The following is a 25,404-nucleotide window of genomic DNA, read 5'->3' on the forward strand; positions in this document are numbered from 1 at the left end:
GGACTGCCTTATGAACAGCATCCTGGGGCCACATGGGCAGCATTATAGCCAGACGTGTGGTCAGCACACCTGGCTGCCACATGGGCTGAGAAAGAAGCATTCTCTTTGGGTTTGGTTGGATGCTTCCTGTGGACTCCATTTTGATGCTTTGGAAGTAGATTCTCTCTCTCAAGGCTTTGATGCTTTAGGCGTATATGGACTCTTCCTTCGTGCATACTATTTGTCTACTTCCAAGTGTGGACTCCGTTGTGATGGTTTAGGCATAGAATCTAGTGGAGGTTGTCATTCCCCAGACATATATTGAATCTTTGCTTTTGAGTGTGGGGTAGATGGTGATTCCTTGGGCATAGACTCCTCGGGACGGCGTTTGATGCCCGCGGCATAGAATGAGTCTCTACTTCCACTCATGGACTTTGCTAGGATGCTTTGGGCATAGAATCCCCAAAATGGTATGATTCTTTGGCCATAGATTGAATCTCTACTTCTGCGAGTGGACTCCCTTCTAATGCTTTGGGTTTATACTCTTGGGGGGTATGTTGAATCTCAAACTTGGGTGTCTCAATTATTGTAATTGGAGATTGAGCAATTATGAATCGAATAGTATGAGCCACAAATGTATATAGTTCTACATCGGAATATGTAGACATTGAGGATTGTGAGCCCTTCACATCAAATATTTCATCGAGGAGCAACTTGCAATTGTAGCATACTCTCCACCCACAGCTGTATGGATCATTTTGCTCTACAACCTCACATCGTTGTAAGTCCATTGCATCTTGCAAGTCACCATCATAGTTTGTGACATGTTCAATTGCACTTATTAACCTTGATGTGGACCTATCCATCATAACATACAAGGGAATGAATAAGTGCATCACAAAAGATACATACCATGAAAGTTACAATGCATTAAGAGTAAGTATACCACGAAAGTTACATACTTACACTAACACATTGCCATGATATCTTGGTATTGAATTGGCAAAATAGCATTTATTGGCTTGTAGGTCCAAAGCTACCAGACTCCAATGTTTCCTACATGACCAATTAAGAATCTTTATTATTTGACTTCATCTTACATCTCGAAAAAGTAAATATGAGGTTGCCGTGTCACTTACGTCTCATTATATGGAAAAACGATAACTCATACATTGTCCATATTGAGAGTTTGCAGCCAGGTGTAGATATCTTCTAGTGACTTTTTAGTATTGTTGAGCCATGTAGAAAGAAGGGAATCTACGATATATACACACTTTGCAAAATTTACAGGAAACCAAGATATCATTATACTGCATCAAAAAATAACCAAACATTAGCTCATTAGATTTAATCAATATATAAATACTAAGCCAAGATAAAGTTTTTACCAAACCTAAGGGTGGCCATTATGACATTATCATTAACCTATTTTTCTCGATATCTTAGGATTTGAAACTCTTCTGGACTAAATGATAGATATTGAGGTCGTTGTCCAATCACAACATGAATATCAAAGTTGCTTCCTATTTCTTGTAGCTTGGATAAATCTTCAGAATTCTTAAGTGTGAGCCGCGCCATCATCGTATCCTCTGAGTTCCCATAGAAGCGAAGTAGTTGACTCTCTATATCAGGAAAGTCTTTCGGTGATCCTTTTATTGTCATAAATATTTCACTTTCAGTTTTTTCAGCAATCACCATATCAATTAAACTTGAAGGAAATATTGTGGCCTACCCATAGTTAGGGCTAAAACTGACCACGTGGCACTTTCATGGATTAGAACCACAAAAGGGGATGTCCATGAGCCGAAACTGGGTTCGAAAGACTGGCTGGAAAGGGCCACAGGTTGGGCCCAGAATTGGGCCAGGTCGTGGGCCAAAGAGCCCTCACTGGGTCTATACAAAGCTCAGAGGTTTCCATCGGGATTTATTATTCAGCAGATGAAATGAGCTAAATTAGTCCAACATAGTATCAATACTAGACTTAATGACTATCTAAACACACAAATTACTACCTTTTCTGCTTCATGCACAGCAATAAAATGTAATATTTGTACTGTAAACAAAAACTAACCATAGAGCCTTGTCGTTTGAGCCGTTCTCTTTCGAGAGGTGCGAGAACTCCAGCTGCCTGTCCAGAAATAAAGAGTTGAATTTGACACGGTACTTCTTGGATCTATGAAGAAGGTGCAAACAATTCTACTACTTCAGTATACCTGGGCACCACCCATTACAGAAATTCTGGCATTTGGCCAAAGGAAGACGAAGTTTGGACTATAAGCACGGCCACACATTCCGTAATTCCCGGCACCAAAGCTTCCACCAATAATGACTGTGATTTTTGGAACCTAAAAGTGGTAAAAAAAGTGTCATAAATTTTATCGAATGTTACAAAATGTACCTCACATTGTGCACGTCTTAGTGAGTCTGTGTCCAGGATGCGATGCCCCTCCTATTCACAATATAAAAATTCAATACTACACCTATATAGCGTATGTAATAGATGAGGCCTAAGAGAGAATCCATGGTCTAAAAGAAACGACAATAATGCTACAAATTTGAGTAAATTTTCCATGTGCTCATGTCATACAAAAAGGACTTATGACTGGGCCTTCAAAGGAAAAAAATTTCAAAATTGCATTCAAGGCATACACTGCACTTGCATGATGCATCTCTCTCACCCTAACAGCTCAGGTCTCCTTTCTTCCCTAGCCCAAAATCATCACAAAATCAGCCCTATACTTAGATATGATCAATATGTCTCAAACAAGTCACCTTTATTTAATCATTTCTGCTTCCAATAGATTTGTGAAACTCCATTATTCTTCTATATCCTGATGATTGCATACGTTGGTGTTCAGTAACACTGGCATTCCTTTTTATTAGAATTCGAGACAATTGATATTTGATACAAAATCTACAGTTCTTCGTTCCTTGGCATCTCTTATAGCTGCCCACCACTAAATACTACAAATACATGATATGTCATCTCTATACATACAGCATTGGGTTTTTTTCCTTAATATGACCAAAACAAAGTCAAGTCTTTCGCACAATGAAACATCCCTACTATAATCTAACCTTAAACACAGTCCAAACATGATCTGTTAAACAAAGTTAAGGTCAGCAGCTGACTCATCTCCCAGCCACCATCGAGCACACAGGCTAGAGATCAGACTCCCACAAGGCTTTGCCATAGTAACGGCATCCCATACCACTGAAATTATCCCCTAGGAACCTTCAGCATAGTCCATGTAGAAGGCAGGAGTATAGGCTCATGATGCAGACCAGACCTATCAGTGGTGTCAACATGCCAAATGCCATCCCAATAGCCTTGGCCACTCTCATATAGAAGAGCATCTCACTTTCTAGAAAGCATCCAGGCTAGATGTAGCTGGCCCCATGCTATTGTTCTAAGTCTTACTTCCCTTAGTCCTAGGGCCCCAGATTAAGTCCACTAATCCGGGGATTAGCATCCAGGTACATAACATCCTTCCCCTCTTTGAAGCATTTACTTTTTAAAAAAATTGGGAACATTCTTCTGCAAACTAACAATTGACTCCCAAATTGAGACTTCCTCAAACCTATCCATGCATGACATAAGTCCAATATGTTCAGAAAGGACTTCAGATCTTTGTGTCTATAGATGGGATCTTGAGAATTCTTATCATATTAACCTTACCCCCCCATGACAAGTTTCGAGTAGTTTTAGGTGACTTTTCACTTTGAGGGACATCACATTCAAGGCATCCCCATCTATGGGCAAGGGTTTTTCCTGCTCTGACTCTACTTGAGCTCAGGAGTAACTCTACTTGAGCTCACCTCGACAAAGACTGCACATATCCAATAGCTTTGGCTGATGGCATGTCCCTAGACACAAGCAATCAATAGGCAGGTTACTCCTTGCTGAAACATTGCAGATGTAAGGTAGCTTCTTTAAATGAAGTTGTATCTCCTAATCGGATATCGTAGAAGACTTGTGCCATGACAAATTTTAATGGCACCATATATCAGAAATTTTTACTGGCACTAGACTGCAGCCCATAAATTTTTACTGGCACATCTTAAAAGACACTAGACAAAACAAGATGTCTTTTCCCCCCTTCTATGCAAACATCAACCCAAATGTCCCTTCTATGCTCATTGAAGGGATAATGGCAACCTCAAGTCCAAGACTACTTTAGCCGATCCAAGTGTATCTAGACCATCATTAGTCTTTTATTATCCCTTAACACTATAACTAGCGACATGAAACACAAACCATGAATTGCCTCATTTTCCTATGACCCTTCAATTCCCACGACCGAAAGAGTGCAAAAACAATTTAGGCTCTCGCGAGATGCTTATTTCGGCAAATTCCTAGAAGCACCCCTTGGTATTGTGGATGACAAAGTGCAAAAGGCAAACCGGCTACAAAAAACCCAAAAAGATTATTTTATAACCTTCAGAATGAAGTCCTCTAACATTGTGGTGGCAAAAATGTCAATGCCGATGCCTCAAATGCAAACGTTTAGAGATATGGCCAAGGCATAAGTTGCACCCCTTCTTGGAAAACGGAGGATAGAGCTGAACAGAGATCGTCCCTCATCCTTATCCAATATCTCTACAGGATCTAGACCCATGAGATGCCCCAACAACCAAGGAGTGGATTTCTACTAAGGGCAAGAAGAGAAAATAAGTCTAGGATGTTCATAGGCAAGCCCAATGGACACGAGCGAAAGACCCCATGGAGAAGGACTCTCTTGAGTTGCGAGCTTTTAAGGCTTCCGAGGTTCTAGACCCCCTTTAGTAGAGGCAATGCCCCCCCCTCCCCCCCAAACACAATAATTGCCCCTCCCTTGCTGCCTCCTAATGCTCAAGCAAAGCCTCTCTCCTCCCAAATTCCACAGGGAATGCAATCATCTACTCTGCTAAAATCCTGTAGATAAAATTTCTGCAAACGCTATCTCATTTGCTCTCTCTCTCTCTCTCTCTCTCTCTCTCTGCAAACATACTAGGACCGAGGATAAATCGCCGGGCTGGACCCCCCTGAAGGCTTTATTCATGAAGAGAGAATCTGTTACAAAGAGTTCAGCGTGGAGCTATCTGATACAAAATCCAACGTGAATTTATATTACAAGAGCTTCAAGCTCATTTCAAATTGGCAACATGCCACTTGTCTAAAATCTAGACTAAGTCCTATTACATGCCACTAAGGGCAACTCTGGAGTCTTCAAAGCACTTGGTCATGCGAACCACCTCCTAGATGCTTGTTAGGCTCTGTAGTGCTTAGGAAAAAAACCCTTCCTAGTACCTGCAACAATTAATTAAAGCACACCACCATGGCACCCATTAATTGTTAGCGCTTTACATGCAAATAACACACTGTGGACTAATTCTAGTCACAGTGGGTGTCCCCACTGAACACATGTGCACATATAACAAATATATATATATATATATATATATATATATTCTTTGGTTGACCAAAGTCAACACTCTTGATTATAATTAAGGGGCTTTGACCAAGGGTCGAGGCGCCTTGATTATAGTCAAGTCTCTCCAACCGAAGTTGGCACATCTTGGTTAATCCTCTTGACGCATGCCTAGTCTCGTTGACCGAAGTCAACACTTCTACATAGTGTATTTTCTAAGTGCTTTTTCTTATTGTTTTTTATTGTTTCTAATGGAGAAGAGTGAGCATATCTCTTGTTGTGGTTTTTGTAAATATATTCTTACTTTATATTAATAAAAGTGTTATCCTCTCCTTCACCTTGGTCATGTTAGTGACAACCTTCTCACCCATGTTCACCATGTTCACTCTTGTCATTGGGTCATTCCAGTGACAACCTTGTTGCCTCGTTTCACCATACACACTCTTGTCACCCCGCTTCACCATGTTCACTCTTATCACTGAGTCATTCGTTAACCGCAGTTAACCCTCTTGGTAATAAATCAAGTCTCCCGACCGAAGTCAGGCTTTCTTGACCAGAGTCAAGTATCTTTGACCGTCGTCAATTCTTTGACCATTAAAAGAACTCTTTGACCATAATTAACACATATGAAAACTCTTTAATTATGATCAGATAAATGGTCAACTGTACTTTGACTTAGGATATTTACATTGTGGTGACAGGGAATTCGACTCCACAAGCATACACAAATATAAATAGTCAGTCTTTCTTTCAACACCTAGAGGTTCGTGTGTCTTTGTCTACGCGTGTGTTTGTGCACGGGAGCATGCCAACTATTGGTGTGAATGCCATAGGAGGTTAAAAACTAATATCATTAAAGCATCTATAGTTGAAATGCTACCATGACATCCTAACTAATATCATTAAAGCAATTTGATATTGAAAGTCTGAAGGACTTGATGATCGTACTTAGGGAAAGGCTAATCAAAATGTTGTCCAGATCTCTTCGTTCTAGCTACAACAAAATAAGCTTATTTATTTTTCTTACAAAATAGTTCTACACAAAAGGTTTATAAAGAAAGATTATAGACTACCAATATAACTCTCCAAATTCTCTATAACATACAACTATAATTTCCAGCAAACAATAAGGTGTCACAATGATGTTCTATCCCCTAACGTATGAGAGACAAGAGCGCAATATGTGGGAAGAAAAGGGAGGTTAATATGTCTCAACGTGACTATGGTTAGCTTGTACCTAACCCAAGCAAGATACTATCTAAGAGGTTGAGGAGGACAACTGTAAAAGGCATCAAAGGGGAGATCTAGGGTTAAGATCTATCTAGATCCATCCTCCAAGAACATGCACAAGCTCTTCCCTTTCAGCTCATGATAGTCACCCATAGGTTCAAAACCAATAAACACCATCACACGTAGGAGGGACCAGCAACTATGATATCCCAATCAACAAGGAATATAGACCATAGCAAGACGTATGCTCTCTCTCATATATACATATCTACACACCCATACACATGCAAAGAACTTCGTAATGAGTCTGTATCAGCAATACAGAGGTAAAACTTGAAAGACAGACGTAGCCATAACAAAGGCTAGCAATAAAGGTATAGGGTTAATGTTTACTACCCTGCACAGCTCAAAGCAACACTGACATGCTTGCTCCCTAAAAGTACAGTTCATTTTGTTCAACCCATCATCTTTACATCATGTGCACTGGTCGGAAAATCGAATGCATCCATATGGCTTGACCCAGCAAAGCAGGTCTTAAACCTGTCGTAGATGGGTCATGCTACTCCTAGATAGAATTTTGGGGTGATGGGTGAATTTGAGGGTCTGATGGATGTGTCATCGTTATTGACAAAATTGAGAGTCTGCACATCATTGTCATTCATGGAATGTGGAAAGAGAGTCATGCCCGTCGTCATAAATAGCCTACTCAATCAGTATTTCTTTCTCTCAAATGCCCATTTTCTTGTGGACAGAAAATTGTATCGATAAACACACATCACACTACTCAGCTTGCAATCAGCAGCTGGCCTTCTTCAAGACCCTCAGAAAGGCAATTCGAACCAAAATTGAGTCAATTCGTCAGTACAAGACCTTGTTTTTTGTTATGTCCACAATCATGGATTGGAATACAATCTTCATAACTTGAAATGAATATAGAAAGATGGTGTAGCACCTTTGCACAAGAAACAGCCATAACCATCTTGGCCCCAGCTTTCGCAATCCCACTAGCCTCAGAACGAGAGCCAACCTGCACCATTTTTTAAAGCAAAACAAATTCAGAAGTGAGTTATATAGAGGTCAGTATCAAATTCAAACAAATGCAAGACAAAGCAAAGGCTTCAACATCTGAAAAGGCAGTAACAAACCATAAAGCCTGTGATATTTTGAAGAAATATAAGAGGAATATGTCGCTGTGCACAGAGCTGAATAAAATGAGCCCCTTTTAAGGCTGACTCTGTGAAAAGTATACCATTGTTACCAAGTATACCTACTGGCTGTCCATGGATTCTTGCAAAGCCTGCAACAAGGGTCTGCATATGCAATATGACACTGCTAGAATGAAAATTTACATAAAACAGAAAAAATCATGCAGCTAGTCTTACGAACTAAAGTTCACGACATGGTAACTTTCATTTTTCAGTATAAATAATGATAGATCATCATAGGATGTTCATCCGCAGAATCTGAAGCAGAAAAAACTTACTGTACCAAACAGCCTCTTGAACTCATCAAACTCACTCCCATCCACAATCCGAGAAATTACAGAACGAACATCATATGGCTGCTGTCTATCCATTGGAACTATACCACCGAGCTCTTCCGCACTGTACAATGGTTCTTCAAACTTCTCAACATTCTGAAGTATGTGTTTATTTGCACATCCAGCAAGGTGCAAGTTCTTCACTATTTTGCGTCCAATGCCCAGTGCGTGCAGTTCATCTGTTCAGTAACAAACCAAATCATAGATCAACATTTAGAAACTACACAGGCAAGCAGCAAATGAAGCATGGAAGAGGGAGAAGCCTGTGAGAGTTGGGCACGTGTGGAAGCATACAGGAAAGAGAAAGAGAGAAAGACACCAAAAGTAGGCAATAGGAACTGTAGGGGTACAACCACAGCCAAGGGCCTGAGAGAGAGAGAGAGAGAGAGAGAGAGAGAGAGAGAGAGAGAATGCTCCAGGAGTGAGACACCAAAGGTGGAGAAGCGGGAAGCCTTTTATAGGCCCCCCAGCCAGCCTGGTCGGCCAGCAGGGCTGGGGATATGGACCGACCAGCAAGTTGCCTGAACTTGCCTGACCCGACGCAAACAGTCAAGTTGACCCAAACAGTCAGGTCGGGTAACCCGACCTGATTGGGAGCCTAGACCTAGGGCTGTGAGTCGGCCCTGAAGGCAGCTGGTCGGCCCAGCCTCTTGCTGGCCGACTAGGAGGCTGGGGAGCTATTTATAGGCCCCCCCAATTGAGCATTTCATCACATCTTGTGGGAGCAGAGCCAGCCTAGTCTAGCACCTGAGGAACAGGGTAGTGGAGCAATTCATCCACTCCCTTGTGCTCCCTTCCACTTGGTTGTTGAGCTGTTTGTTCCGAGCTCTCGAGCAACCCGTTGGTTCTAAGGTTTCCCCCGGTTGTAGCGGGGTTTTCTCTAGAGATCACTTGCAGAAATCTTGTGCCTTTCTCTCTCCTCCACAGTGTGTACGTGTGAGGCGTGCTATCTCTCTCTCTCTCTCTCCCATTCATTTGCGCTGCACTTCCACAGCCTCCACATATCCTATCCTCTCCTGGCGAGCACACCCGCAAGAAAGCCCTCTTACTAAAACCAATCCAGATAGTAAACGCATAAATCTAAAAAATCTTAACTAAATCCCTAAAATGATTCATCCTCACCATTCTTAGACTTCAAACCTGGTAAGACTTAAGCAAAGAGCAACAACTTACCATGGTGTATCACTTGGTGAACCATTCATTTGTGATACTTAAACTAACACAAGAAAATACGTAGCATGTCCATAGTGGGGGTGCTACACAATGCTTTCTAGCTGCTATGATTGTTAATCCTCCGATAATCCCTTCGTCTCCTAGGTCTTTGATTCAAGAGATCATTGCGATCACATTGATGTAAGAAATTTACAAATCTGAAAATTTTGAATTTTTTACTCTTAAAGTCCGACACGTGGCAGCAACGATTGGGATAACTTCTGGCAACCAAATTCTCATGAACACATGCTCCAATTTTCACAAAAACGATATGAGTTCCCCACACTTTTGTTGAGAGTTCACGCTCAACATCATGTGATCATGTGTGCATAGCACCATCCCGTGATCATATGTGCATAGCACTAACCTTATTGAGCGCTATAAAGGAAAGGGTTCAATCCCCTAACCCTAACCCTAAAAGGGTTTGTATATATTCCATTTTTTCAACTAAATCTAGTGTACAGTTAGTCATTTGTGGTGTGCTCTCTAGCTGTGCCCTCTCTCCTCATCTCCACTCTTCTTCTCTCCCCTCTTCATATTTTGTCATGGTATCAGAGCTCCCTTGCCTTCCGCTGAGGCATTCTGATCCTTGAGAGTGCGAGAGAGATTGTGAGATTTAGAGTTCTCTTGAGTGTTCTCCGTGAGAGTCCACTTCTGGTAAGAGACCACCTTTCATTTCTTTGATAGAGAATTTCCGTTCATTTCAAGAGAAATTTCCGTCCATTCTTGTGAGAGCTAGATCAATTTCTTTGATTGCTCGGAGTCAGTCCATACGCTCACATACGGTTTCACATCATTACATTACCTGAAACCTTACGTTCATCAGTTCAGTGAGCAGACTTCAGAGTTCAGAGGCATTGCAGATTGTTTCAGTGGGCAGACACACACATGCCACCATTGTAAAGCCTATTCGGCTATCTCACGGCATCATGCACATCATTTCAGCCCTGTAAAGCCTCTTGGCTAATCCCGGCATCATTGCCACAAGCCTTGTAACACAGATCAGATTTTATATATTGCAGTTCTATCTTCACCGACGGTTCAGAGATTTCACTTGGCATAGACAGTGTATTTGCAGTTGATTCATACAGAGATTTTCACGACACTTTTGAGTACATTTCTTGCATCATGTCAACTAGCAACCTCAATCTGGAGGCATCTACTAAGTTAGACAACTCCAATTACGATACATGGAAATACCGAATGGAGACCATTCTTGTACTTCAGGACAAATGGGAGTATGTCGATGGGTCTACACCTAGACCATTGGCCGATCCAGCCACAAGTAGCTCTACTCCATCTGTTGTCACAGCACCAGCAACGGGATCTACAATGGCACCTACAGCTACACAAATAGTTTCCGCACCAGTAGCAGATCCTACCATTGCCCGAGCTCAGGCAGAATGGGATAAGAAAGACAAGTATGCCTATCGCCTGATCAAGCAGAATGTGCAAGATGTAATGTTAGGACAGCTCAACACAGTCAAGACATCAAAAGAAGCATGGGATATGTTCGCAGCTCTCTACGAGTCCAAGAACACATCCAGGATTCTCACAGTGAGAAACCAGATCAACCAGAGTTTCCGCAACAGCAGTGAAACCGGTCATGCTTATGTACTCCGCATAAAAGACTACAACAATCAACTTGCAGCAGCATGAGAGACTATGAACCCCGCAGAAATGGTTCAAGTCATTCTGAATGGACTAGGAGAGGGATACGAGAATCTAGTCCAGAGTATTGCCATTCAACGGCAAATTCTGACACTAGAAGAACTTCAGTCAGTCCTACTTGGTGAAGAACTCAGGACTCAGGCCATTCAAGCACGTAAAGGACATTCTAATGATGGCATTCACAGCTCAGATAGAAGCAGAAGCAAAGGCAAAGGTAGAGGTAGATCATATCAGAAAAGTGGTCATCATCAGCAACAAAATTAAAGTCAGCATCAACATCACCATCAGCATCATCCTCAGCAACATCAGAATCAACAAAGAGGAAATCATTCCAATCGAGGAAGATTCCAAGGACGAGGGAATGCATCCACCAATGTGTCAAACATTCAGTGCAATTACTGTCACAAGTTTGGACACTATGAAAGAGATTGCCGCAAGAAGCAGTACGACCAAGGCGGTCAATCCAGTAGTAATCAAGGGAATTCCCGAGGCAGAGGAAATCATCGTGATGGACATTCTAGTCACAGCCATTTTGCAAATGAACATGAAAATATGTTTCTTGCAAGCGAGGAATTGCATCAGACTGATACAGTGTACCTAGACACTGATTTCAATCCCAAAGAGGATTACATTAATCAAGTCGACCAAGTGGAACAGGATCCTTGGTACATCGACAGCGGTGCATCATCTCACATGACAAATAATCAGGAATGGTTCACAGAAATGAAGCCATTAGAAGAACAGAAAAATGTCATCTACACAGCAGACAATACACCGAATCCAGTTCAAGGGACAGGCATTATCCCTATGAACGATTTCACTGGTACAAAAGGATTAGTAAAAGATGTGCTCTATGTTCCGAAGCTCAACAAGAACCTTTTGTCAGTAGGTCAAATGACGGAACACAATTACAAAGTCGTCTTCGACGATGATGAATGCACTATCAGAGACAAATCCAAAAGATGTCAGCTAGTAGCAAAAGGTGTCAAGGAAGGACGCTTATACAGAATGCTAGCTACAGTACCAGATAAGCATGCCATGTCAGCTCAACCGCAATAGATGCCACTATCTACAAAATGGCACAAGAGATATGGTCATGTCAACTTCAAGTACTTGTTAGATCTCAGGAATCAGAATATGGCAATTGGGATTTTCGAAGCTACAGTTTCTTGGAAAAGTTTGCGAAGCATGCTGCTTCGGCAAACAAAAGCGAACCAACTTTGTCAGAAGTACCTCTCGTGCACGAGGTATTCTTGATTTGATTCATACAGATGTATGGGGTTATGCCCAGACCCGCAGCATCAATATTTCACTTTACTACTTGACTTCCGTCGACGACTACAAGAGAAATCTGAAGTGTTTTCCAAATTTCAAGAATTCAAAGCCATGGTAGAAAACCAGACAGGCAGAAAGATCAAAGTCATGAGATCAAATAGAGGAGGTGAATACATGTCTTCAGCATTCATGAACTTTTGCAAAAATCACGGCATTCGAAGACAGTTCACATGTGCAGATACTCCTCAACACAATGCAAGAGCTGAAAGGAAGAATGGGACTCTAGCAGACAGTGCTAGAGCAATGCTTAGTGAAAAGCATCTTCCCAATCAGTATTAGGCAGAAGCAATAGCTACAGCAAACTACGTGCTTAATCGGCTTCCTACCGAACCGATACAGGATATGACTCCTTATGAAGCATTCACAGGACAAAAGCCACACATTGGGCATCTCCGCATATTTGGTTGCATAGAATATGCCCACATACACGATGATCATCGCAGGAAATTGGATGCAAAGTCACGCAAATGCATCATGGTTGGCTACAGTGAAGAAAACAAAGCATACAAATTGTATGATCCCATCAACCGCAAGGTCATTATCTCCAGAGATGTAATCGTTGATGAGGAATCAGAATGAAAAACCTCACCTACACAGGAGATAGAAGCATCGACTTCACAGTCATCTACAAAACAGGTTGATGAAGAAGAGCAAGAATTGCCAAGAACACCCCAAGCAGAGCCACAGCAGCTCAGACGGTCTACTAGGGAAAGCAGACCTCCAGCCAGATTGACATATGCTCAGAAAGGCAAAACAATTCAGGTGGAAACCACCAACTATGCTCTTATGACTACCATCATGGCTACAAAAGAGCCAGTGTACTTTGAAGACGCATTAGACAAGCCAAAATGGCAAACTGCTATGAATGAAGAAATGGATGCTTTGTATAAGAATAATACTTGAAAATTATGCGACCTTCCACCATGAAAGAAGGCCATAGCAAACAAATGGGTATACAAAGTGAAGTACAATCCAGATGGCAGTATTCAAAGATACAAAGCCAGACTAGTTACAAAAGGATTTGCACAACAATATGGTCAGGACTATGATGAGACTTTAGCAAAGATGGATTCCATATGGTTCTTGATATCACTAGCGACACTCAGTAGATGGAATGTGTATCAGCTCAATGTCAAGAACGCATTTCTCAATGGTTATCTAGACGAGTAAGTCTACATGCAACAACCAACAGGTTATGTTCAACCAGGAAAGGAGAATAAGGTTTACCATCTCAAGAAAAGTCTCTACGGCTTAAAACAAGCACCCAGAAGTTGGTACAGCAGAATCGACAAGTATTTTGCTGATTTGGGATACATGAATTCCAATGCAGATCATACTCTCTACTACAAAGTTCAAGGGGAAGACATTACTATTGCACTTTTGTACGTAGATGATCTGATTGTGACAGGAAGCAAGGATAGCTTCATCAGAAAACTGAAACAAGACTTATTTGCAGAGTTCGACATGAAAGATCTTGGACTTATGCACTATTGTCTTGAAATTGAGTTCTGGAGAGATTCAGATAGCACATTCATGAGTCAGCTCAAGTATGTTGACAATCTCCTGAAGAAGTTTCATATGGCACATTGCAAGATTGCAGCCACTCCCATGGAACAGAGTTTGAAACTACTAAAGATTTAGAAAAGCCTACAGTCAATGACAAATACTACAGGCGGCTCATCGGATCTCTTATATATCTGACAATCACACGGCCAAATATTTGTTATGCAGTAAGCTCACTAGCACAGTTTATGGCAAATCCAAAACAATCTCACTGGAATGCAGCCAAAAGAGTCTTGAGATACATCAGAGGTACAAGACAGTTTGGGATAGAATACAGAAGTCATCCACGGTTGCATGGATACTGTGACAGTGACTATGACGAAGATCATGAGACCAGGAGATCGACACAGGGATATGCATTTTTCCTTGGTCAAGGTGCTATATCATGGTTGTCAAACAAACAGCCAACTGTTTCTTTGTCTTCAACTGAAGCAGAATATAGAGCACTCACTACAGGTGCATGTGAGGCTACATGGCTCAGAAGACTATTGTCAGAAACAGATTACTTTGATGAGTCAAAGCCAACAACAATATACTGTGATAATCAATCGGCTCAAGCATTGGCCAAGAATCCAATATATCACTCCAGGACAAAGCACATTGATGTCAGAGAGCACTTCATCAGAGAAAGAGTGTTACTTGGTCACATCACACTGCAGCATTGTGATAGCAAAGAAAATGTTGCAGACATCTTTACCAAACCACTCGGTAAAGAGCTATTCGAGAAACACCGACTAGCTCTTGGTTTGACGCAGAGGAAGGACATTCCCATTAAAGGGGTGTGATGGAATGTAATGCTCAGTCCTTCTTCGATTCCCCAGAATCATCATCTTGAGGGAAGGCCTACTTCATGATGTTGATCTTGAGGGAAGGTGTTGAGAGTTCACGCTCAACATCAGGTGATCATGTGTGCATAGCACCATCACGTGATCATATGTGCATAGCACTAACCTTATAGAGTGCTATAAAGGAAAGGGTTAGATCCCCTAACCCTAACCCTAAAAGGATTTGTATATATTCTATTTTTTCAACTAAATCTAGGTAAAGTTAGTCATTTGTGGTGTGCTCTCTAGCTGTGCCCTCTCTCCTCATCTCCACTCTTCTCCTCTCCCCTCTTCATATTTTGTCAACTTTCCCATGATTTATGCTCTGATACCTATGTAACTAAGCTTGTTAGAATGTCACTGCCCCACCAGTGAGCCCCCGATTTGAGGGGACAAGGGGGCAGAAGACAATAGGGAAAAGGGATGGACATACCCGGCTTTATGGAGGCAGCACCCTGCATGGAAAATGCGCCAGCAGACACGGGGGGAATGGAGCAGCATATAGTGGACATCTGGGCCTGGCATCAACAGCCTAAAAGGCCTACAAAGGGGCCTATTTATAGGCCAGACCAGCATGGCCTGGTCGGCCACCTGCAGCCCTGAATAGGGGGCCCAGGCCTGGTCGGTACCTTGGACAGGGAGCCGACTCGCTAGTCGGCCAGTTTGAGGGCTCCAGGCCCTCCTATATAAAGCCCACCATCTCCCCCTCATTCCTCATCACCAGAACTGGAGAGGAGTGAGTGATTCTATCCTCTACTTTCCAACATGGTATCAAAGCAGGGTTTCCAGTTCTAGAACAGAGTTCCTCAGCAAGAAGGCGACTCCAATCGACACTCGGGTTTTGCTGCGTGGTCAAGTTCTCTACTGCAAGTTCATTTTCAGTTTGTTGTTTGCTATTACAGCAAGGATGGAGGACAAGGATTCATATGTTGCCTCTTTAGCCCCTTCTCTTCCTTCCTCCTCCCCCAATTTCTCTCTTTCACCATCCCTAACTTTGGAGAGTCAGGGACCTAGATGGGTCAAACTACCCGATCTAAAAGGTGAAGATCCGGAGTCATTTAGTGGCTCGAAAGCTTTGGTAGTTGAACAAGGGGAAGATTCTCATTCCAATAGATGGAGAGGAGCTTGAAGGTTGGGAAGATAGAGATGCCCACTCCCTGGCATTAATCATAGGGACCACGGCGGACTTTGTTCTTCCGCACATCTAGATGGCCGAGACGTCTGTAGAGGCATGGGCTATTCTGAAGAATCTGTACGAAACAGACAACACATCTCATATCTTGCTTCTTCAACATCAACTATACAATATGGATATGAATGAGGGGGACAATGTTCATGACCATCTGACAAAAGTCAAGGTGGTAAGGGACTAGCTCACAGCAGTTAGTCAAAAGGTAGACTCAAGTCAACTAGCGTTGCTGACGCTACACAAGCTACCTCGCAATTTCAAGGATTTCGTGACTACAGCCACTACAAGACAGAGGACCAAGGCTCTCACCTTCGAAGAGCTTGGCCCTTTACTATTGCAAGAAGAGCTTCAAGAAAGCTATTTACTCAATCGGACAAGAAGGCTCTTGTGGCGAGGGACAAGCCCAGTAAGGGGAAGTTCAAACACTCCAAGAACAACAAGACCGAGGATGCAGAGAAAAAGAGGCAGATGAAGTGCTTCTACTGTGAAAAGCTTGGTCATTCTGCTAAGGAATGACGCAAGAAGAAGGCAGATCTCAAGCGAAAGAGGAGTCCAAATCCAAGGAGAAGCCAAAGACCGTCACTTCCAGCGCTCTCTTTATCAAAACAATCTCGCCCAATCTGCATGCAGCTACGTTTCGCTAATTCCTTTGACTCCAATGCTCGCCACATTTGCATATAACTCCGCTACAACAATCACCCCCGCTAATCCTCTACCCCGAATCCCCCCCGAGATTCAACCAGTCCCTTTAACTTCTCCACGACCCAACATGGCTGGACGCCGTCATGACAATGATGGGGATATCGACCTCGATGCAGTGGCTGACAATTTCTTTAATCGAAGAAATAATAACAATCATGGCAAATGCCCCTTGGGAAAACTGGAACTTCCCAAATATAATGGTAGGGAAGATCCAACCTGCTTCCTCCAGCATTTCGATGCCACATGAATGCTGAGGAGGTGGCGATCAATCCCGTGAAACCAAGGTGGCTTGGTTTCCCATGGCCTTAACTGATGAAGCGTCTGAATGGTACCTAGACCTTCTAGTGGAATGAGTACTGCTCAGCCTATGCAGTCAGTGAAGGAAAGGAAGGCTGGTATGTGGACAGTGGAGCTTCAAAACACATGTCCAACAAGGAGTGGTTCAAATCCATGGAAGCTACGCATCCCGATTCCAAGGTCACTGTGGGGGATAACCGCACATGCCCTATGAAGGGTGTTGGTAGTATTCCATTCATCACGACTGTTGGAAACGAGGAGCTGATTTCCGGTGTATTGTATATACCAACCAAATTTGTGCAAGAACCTTTTATCTGTCAGTAAGATGGGCAAGCACAACATGTCGGTCTTATTTGACAACAGCAAAGTCACTATCACATCCAAGGAAAATGGAAAGGTGGTGGCTCAAGGAGTCGAGAAGCATGGGCTATATTGACTCAACGCTCTGTTGGTACACGGGGACCATGGCAGATCCAAAGTGTTTGGTCACGTCAATTATGGCACTCTCTCCAACATGCAAAAGTCAAAGATGGTAGATGGACTTCCATCGATTGCAGGCAATGATCGAGTTTGCAGGGCTTGCTTGGAGCACAAGTAGCACAGGGACAAGTTCCCACAGGAGGCCTCATCACGGGCCAAGAAGCTGCTTGAGTTGGTTCATTCCGACATCTGCAGCCCAATGTCTACAAATTCATTTGCAGGTTTGCAATATTCTCTTTCAGTCACATGGCTTGGTTCATGAACTTCACCATCCAAGACAAACACGTAGAGACTTCACAACAAATCAAAGAAGGGAACATAGACCTCATGGAATGGAAGTAGTTTGGAGGAAGACGAAAGGAGGTACACCAGGGCAATGAGAGTGTTAGTGAGAGGGCTCAATGTTTTTTCCTTGGAGACCCCCCTTGGAAAAAGAACACCTAGGTGAGCTATCCTACAATCCTCACCCTTGAGAAATGATAGCCTAAAATGTGACTGTCCTCTAAACCTGTTGGAGAAAATTAGCCATAACTTCATAAAATGTTTATTATGATGTTCACTATATTGTGCAAAAAACATGATAATTATCTAAATCATGTCTTGCCATTTGATTTGATATGCTACATAACCCAATTTGGATTTGTCAATCAAAAGATATAGGTCTCCAAAAGTTGGTCGTTTTGTTAGATTTTCAAAAAAAAATGAAAATCATGCTCACCCAACTTTTTGTCCCAAACCCAAATGTGTGCCTAATTTTCTAACATTTGTCTTTTAAGAAAACACAAGAGGGCTAGCAAGGGGAGATACTCCTACAAGGCTGCTGAAGCACTCGTACAGCATTTTTTTCCTTTTTCACATTCTGGGCGAGGCTGATGCACACAAAAAGCCAATGGTGATTACCACATGGAATTGTGAGCGGCATTGTGTACGCTTCATAACGGAAGAGCCCAAGACCCCGACGGGGCTTCGCTCATGGGTAGGACATCCTTGCCCCAATCTTGGCTCAAATGTTTAATGAAACAGTATGTCATGGCTTTTCTTCCGCTTGGAGCACCTCCACCATTGTATCAATATATGAGGCTAGGGACCTATACTACCAATTATGATTGGCCACACGTTGGACAAGATCTATGGTCCATACTGGAGAGGGAGATTAGTACATTTGCAAAGATCAAGGGCAGAGGGCATTGGGGCAGTAGGGTTTCAGAGGCAGCATTCGACTATGGACCACATTTTCACTCTATCATTGAGGGGTGCAATCAAGATCTCAAAACGTCTATGCTGGCTTCGTAGACTTGCAAAAGCCTTTTGACAGTCCCACGAGCACGCATGATTAGCAAGCTGAAGAAGTAGAGGATCCCAGGAATCATGGTTTGGGGGATAGTTAGAGGGATGGTACGAGCCCTGGGTGGTGTGAAGCATGGTCGCCCTCTATCACTGACACTTTACAGCACCAGACATGAGTCATCACATTGACATGGCCTGACGCATGGAGGATACGGAAACCATGCCCCTCACCACTCGAGAAACAAAGCAATAATAAGTCTGCGACATCCTTACATCACATTGGGGCATCAATACTTAGTATTGGAAGGATCTTAGTGTACCCTGCACCAGCCCAGTATTTCATCCGAATCAATCTCTTCTTCCTGTAACCCGTAATCCGTGCCTAATCTCTGAAATTTTTCATTGTTGGCTTGTAGTTGGATCAAATTGGATGTATTTTTTTTGTCTCATAGGCCTGTCAGGGCTTTCAAAGACAATAACCTCTCTCTCTCTCTCTCTCTCTCTCTCTCTCTCTCTCTCTCTCACACACACACACACACACCCCCCACATGCAGGCGAGGAAAATAAGAGACGAACCATTCGCAAAATGATCGGAAACACCAGACTCTTTGCAATGCAGCGCAGCACCTCCTAGCTCTTCAGCAGACACTTCCTCTCCAGTTGCAGCCTACCACAAGTGATGCTCCTCAGAATGTACCTAAGATGACAAACACCAGTTCTCACAAAACAACATTCAATGAAAGCCATCTAGTATTCACCCAAATCAACATTAGCCAGAGCCATTTAGCTGACACCCATGGTTAACATGTTTCTAAGCAGTAATCATTTTTAGAAAATAAAAGACGGAAACATCCACATCTACAACAACATTATCAATGCCTTGCAGGTGAGACACTAACAGTGATCTACTACCTGCAGCTCAGTGCTGCCCCTCCACTAGGACAGTAAACGTTTCTATTCTTTATAAAAACATCTGTCCAATGGGGCTAATGCACCAGTAAATATCCAATGGAAACTGCTGGAAAAAAAAATCTTCAATTCTATGGCTGAACACATGAGCCTCTTAACCTACTTGTATACTCAGACAATGCCGCAATCGACTCTTGTTCCAACCAGGAATGCGACTTCATCCAGACGGAGCAAGTGTCCCCCCGCCCCCCCCTTTTCAAAAAAACAAACAAACAAACAAAGCAGCGGGCTAAAACGAAATCTGACAATCTAGCAGAAAAGACATGACTAAAGTAAGACTGAGCTTGGGAAATTCATTCCCAGGATGCTTTGACGGAGGGTTGCCTCCTTTTGAAAACCCACAGAACAATATCTAACAGTAAACAATCCCCACGAGCTTTTGAAGCTACCTATTACCAGACTAGAGCTATTGAGGAGTCATTTGTTTCTCACTTAAAAGCCACCTCAAACAACCAAAATACACTCGCAAATCATCCAGTCTGCATCCTTGTACATAGGAGCCTTGTACACGCATTGCCTGTGGTTGAAATTGGCACTACACTAGAACAGATTTTAACAATCTCATGTTCACCAGCTCTGTGTGTCGTCACTCATCATTAATGAGTATCCAGATCCCAGAATGTTCTTAACTCCCTTTGCTAGCACTAGATTTCTCACACAGATTAACACAGGACAGGTTGTTGGGCGAGCAATTGCTCACCCTGTGGGTGTTTAAATGATAGATAACCTGTGGCATGGAGTTGTTTCCAGGTTTCTGGCACATTGATCCCAGGCAGGATCCTTTTTTTTGTATTGACTGTTGTCAACGTTGGCTCTAAACATGGGCAGTTTAGGAACTTCACAGTTTATGCCGTCACTCATCTGTTGTCAACGTTGGCTCTAAACATGGGCAGTTTAGGAACTTCACAGTTTATGCCGTCACTCATCTGGATGCATATCCACGAGATGTTCTTATATAATCTGCTAGCGATGGAGTCCAGGGTTGTTGGGCAGCTATGTTAGGTGTTTCAATCCATGACTATGCAATGGGTACTGATCTGGCAGCTTTGTCTATAGAGTCAACTGTAGAACTGTAAGAAGTCTCCAACTTTGCTCCCAAACGAGTTACTCCCAATTGGCAAAGCTAATTGTATGAAGCCAGCCAGCTCTTCACTAAATCCTTATACACCATGTACAAAATACAAAAACAAAGTCCAATCGGAGATGGATGTCCTAAAAAGAACTGGAAAGTGATTGTCAAGTTGAATCCAAGTTGTGAAGTCTATGAAAGAAAACTATGACAGCACTGCTGCTTTTGGAGCAGAAACTAGCAAAGTTTTACATAATACATTGGATATCATAGAAATACCACATATAAAGTATATTCAAAGTTCCCATAATAATATGATGTATAACAAAATTCAGAGGCAGACCTTGACAAGTGGTGGACCAGCAAGAAAGATGGTTCCGTTTCCTTTCACAATAACACTCTCATCCGCCATAGCGGGAACATACGCGCCTCCAGCAGTGCAAGATCCCAAAACCAATGCTATCTGTGGAATTCCTGCTTCAGACATGCGTGCCTGATTATAAAATATTCTTCCAAAGTGATCTCTGTCTGGGAAAACGTCTGCTTGTTTTGGAAGGTTGGCCCCACCACTGTCAACAAGGTACACACATGGGAGATTGCATTGTGCTGCAATTTCTTGGGCACGTAGATGCTTTTTAACTGTGATTGGATAGTATGTTCCACCCTTCACAGTAGGATCATTAGCCACCAGCATACAAAGCCTCCCATGAATTAAACCTATCCCAGTTACAATCCCTCCGGATGGCAGCGGTTCATCATACAAATTATGGCCTGCAAGCTTCTCCATCATCATGATACGTCAGTCCCTACACAAACATTTTACTGCAGTAATTGAAAGGTGAAATTACAGGGCACTGCCCGAGCAAACAAAAACAAGCATACGCAGAAACGACAACTGTAATGTTAACATAACAAGCACAACAAGAACAGCTGAAAAAACACAGATGATTGCAAAAGCATAACATATTCAAGGATCATATTCTTATCCGAAGGGAACTCCAAACCTGCCCACACAAACTCCAAACAAAGTAATGTCAGCTATGATCAAATAAAGCGGCTGGCTTCCACTCATTTGGTGTCCTCATTTGAGCAGTCCAATTGTTTTGAACGCACTATGTCGGTTCCCTCCAAGCAAAGTGTACTAAATCCTTTTGGAAATAAGGCTCTTGATTTATTATTCGAAAACAAAGTGAAAGCTTTACCCTGACAACGCCATAAAAACTGTAATCGAAAACTCTACCTGTGAAAGTTCTAGAAAAGGCGAACCAGGATCCAGGAGGTGATCGATGCGCTCTCGAGGCAGAAACTTATTTCTAGCTTTGTGCCTTTCTACTGCTTTGGCACCTCCACCTTCAAGCACCTGACAAAAACTATTAAGTTAACCTCTAGAGATGAACTAGTGTACGAACTAAGGACCGAAGTAAGCTCTTTATTAGGCAAACCAATCTACCTTGTCAATCTGCCTGCGCATCTCCAATATCAAACCCTCCATGGCCTTATAGTTTTTTGCATAACCTTCACTGTTTGTATCGATGGAATCGTGCAAAACATTCAACCCTTCGTCCAATGTTGTAAGGGCCCGTGAGGTGAGAGGTGCCCACTCGTTATTCACTTTCAATACAGTGGGGTAATGTGGGAGACTTGATTGCAATGGCATGTTACTTGATGATCCCCTAATAAAACGAAGTGGCTTTGCCTTTTTATTTGCTGTGGCCTCGAGAGAGCAGTTGCGCAGCAGCCAGGAAGAACTTGCAACGTTTTTATCTTCTATACAACAACCATGCCACCCTGGAAGCGCATCCAGGATAATGCCCTGCTCCTTGGCTGCACCTTTTCCATTGACTTTGGATCCTGGCAAGAAGGCCCTCCATCCCTTGGTTGCGGAACTAATTGACAATCCTACAGACGTTCTGAATAATTTCTCGGAGATTTTTCGGTGTAAAGAGAATGCCATTAGGCCTTGCAAACGAGTTAAAGTGCTCTTTGAGGTGTCTCTGAACCTTCAGCCCTGCAGAGTAATTTCAGCGCGAGATCCTTGGGGTAATGTAAATGACCGGCCTCATAAACGGGCAATTTCTCTCGCCGAAAGCTAGATATTATGCGAAGAGATGATGCATTAAAAATCGATCGAGAGTAAGCATACGAAAAGGATGTTTGAGAGTGAGATGCAACCGGAGCCCTTCCAAATTCGTTTGCGTAGCGATCCAAATCTCCTCCTCTCAATCCATGAATCGATCGATCAATCTTAGTACAATTGGTGGTGAGAGGACTACCTCCTCACAAAGAAACATGCAAAAGCTTTTAAAGACTCGTACCTTCACAGCTGTGGCTATGGATGCCAAATCAGCTGCCTGCACAGTCAGCAATCCACGCATTGATATATTCTAATCTGCTTCTCCTTCATTTTTGGCCTGCCTCAAAGGTAGCCTTAAGGCCTTATGATATGGTGGGAGTTTTGTGGTAAATGGGAACCTATAATGCCAAGGTGGCATGTGGTCCCCCCCTTTTTTCCCCATTTTTCCCCCACAAAACCAAGGATCTCTTGAGCTCATGGGATTTGTGGGAAGTGAAGCATTTAAAGGTTGAAAATGACATCTACTCCACATTTCCATCAAACAAGCTGATATGCACCATCGGAATTGACTTTTCCCACTAAAACCTTTTTCCCACCATGTCATAAGGGCTTTAGGGCCTTATGTCATAGAGGGGAAATAGCTATTTTTGTTATGCCATGCAAATGCACCAAGGGAAATAGAGGGGAAATAAGAGGCAAATAGAGTGGGACTAGGGGAAATAGCACTCCATGCTCTAGACTTCATGGTGCTATCTCCCCTACCCTTGAGGACCATTGATGTGACATTTCCTTATACCCCTGTCTCATTTCCCCTCCATTTCCCTTGGATCATTATGTCATGCATCAAGGGAAGATCGTCCAAACTAGGCTCCTCTAAGGGAAAAACATCCAAAAAAGCCATCCTTATTTCCCTCTCTTTTCCCCTCCATGACATAAGCCCCTAAGTTAGTGATGAAATTGGTTTCGGAAGTGAAATTACTAATTTTGATTTCTTTCTCTACAATACATGCAACTAGAGTCTCTAACTTCCACATAATCCCGTTTCTCCCTCCCTTTTTTCCCTATAAATTCTCCTATTTTTTATTCTCTCTCTCTCTCTCTCTCTCTCTCAACTTTCCACCCTCTTTTCCGCGATGCACATCTCAAGGAGGCTTTATGAATTCTTTATGAGCATTCACATTGTTGTCACATGTGACTTAACTTAGGCTTGACCTCCCCAAACAAAATAAAAACTTTGACTTGACCTTAATACACTTTCTTTTTTTACCGTTAAAAAAAAGAAATTTTGAGTGGAGCTTAATTTTTTGCATCCTATGCATTAGGGCATTCCCGTGATGCACAACTAAAGGTCCGAGAGTTTTCATCTTAGAAGATCGGAAGGAGCATGAGAATAGAACCAATTCTTTGCTGTGTGGATTTCCTATTGGTAGTAGCGAGATTTGAGGTGAAAGTCGATATTTGGTTGGCTACATTGTCTCAATAACAAATGAAAACCAATAAATGTGCTTTGTCTCTCCAATTTTAGCAACGTTAATAGGACCACCTTGAACGATGCCATAAAAGTTGGAATGTACAATTTAAGCTAATCTATAATCTCTGAAAAAATGATGTTCCTTGAGATGAAGAGGATTTGGCAATACGCAAGTGTGCTTTTGGGGGGAACATGCATGCACTACTTTGGTTATGACATGACAAGGATTTGGCAATATGCAAGTGTGCTTTTGGGGAGAACATGCATGTAATATTTTGAGGATATATAATATTGAAAAGTGGATAAACAGTAAGATAGGTTAAGAGCCTTTCCAAACTCATTTGCCTCATCAATACACATACTAGCAAAGGAGATTTTGGAACACCATAAAGAAAGGGACTTGGATCTAGATCCAAACTCAGATTCAGACTCGAGTGAAGACAATCTCTTTTATTAGATATGACCTAAATCTAGGTTCCAAATCCAGACTAGACTAGAAGAGGACCTAGATCTAATGGACTATGAACAAGGCCTAAATTGGACCAGACCTAATGGACTAGGAACAAGACCTAAGTTAAACCAAGTCACAGACTCTCAGATCCAAACTAGATCAAACTCAGATTGGTAAACTAGACTAGGACCATATGCAGCTTCTTGTAGATTCTTTTGAATTGATGTGGAGCTAGGTTTGAGAAGGATAGTTTTGAAGTAAGAAATTTTGGTGAAGAGGCTTCATTAATTGGCTATCAATTCATGTAGAGTAAGGTGAAAATTGTCAATTGCATGTTTCAATGGACAATGACAAAGTTGGCAATCTAGTTGGGATAAAAGAGATACTGATGGCTAGAGAAGTCAAAGTAGCTACTCTGGCTCCATTTTTTAGGATCCCATGGATACTTACTTACATTGTGGCTTCTTCTCTAATTCTTGAAGGATTACACTAACCAATATATATTATACCGATGGTCCTATTACAAAATGATGTTTAGTGATAAGAAGTGGCTTATGATAGATTGGATTGAAAGATATGTGGATGATGAATCTCTTTTCCCCTAGAACTCCTTTGATTGATAGGAATCATAATGTCATTTTCTTGGTGGT

At 42.3% G+C, this 25,404-nt stretch overlaps 1 protein-coding gene across 1 annotated transcript in view; it reads right to left on the reverse strand.

Moving 5' to 3' along the window:
• MCCB (3-methylcrotonyl-CoA carboxylase) overlaps positions 1 to 23,161 on the reverse strand; it is a 46,788-nt gene extending 23,627 nt beyond the window's left edge. Inside the window, exons 1-9 of the mRNA XM_087380794.1 lie at positions 22,209 to 23,161; positions 21,999 to 22,118; positions 21,102 to 21,536; positions 19,297 to 19,387; positions 8,104 to 8,339; positions 7,766 to 7,930; positions 7,573 to 7,647; positions 2,193 to 2,324; positions 2,051 to 2,107 (exon numbers count right to left, since the gene is read on the reverse strand). Coding sequence (XP_087236920.1) covers positions 2,051 to 2,107; positions 2,193 to 2,324; positions 7,573 to 7,647; positions 7,766 to 7,930; positions 8,104 to 8,339; positions 19,297 to 19,387; positions 21,102 to 21,536; positions 21,999 to 22,118; positions 22,209 to 22,712 — 1,815 coding nt within the window. The 5' untranslated portion in view covers positions 22,713 to 23,161. The remainder of the gene's footprint in view (positions 1 to 2,050; positions 2,108 to 2,192; positions 2,325 to 7,572; positions 7,648 to 7,765; positions 7,931 to 8,103; positions 8,340 to 19,296; positions 19,388 to 21,101; positions 21,537 to 21,998; positions 22,119 to 22,208) is intronic.
• Positions 23,162 to 25,404: the final 2,243 nt, after the last annotated feature.

Source organism: Dipteris shenzhenensis, chromosome 10 (genome assembly GCF_047967505.1).
Source record: "Dipteris shenzhenensis isolate YYH24624 ecotype China chromosome 10, Dip_SZ_1.0, whole genome shotgun sequence".
NCBI classification, from domain to species: Eukaryota; Viridiplantae; Streptophyta; class Polypodiopsida; order Gleicheniales; family Dipteridaceae; genus Dipteris; species Dipteris shenzhenensis.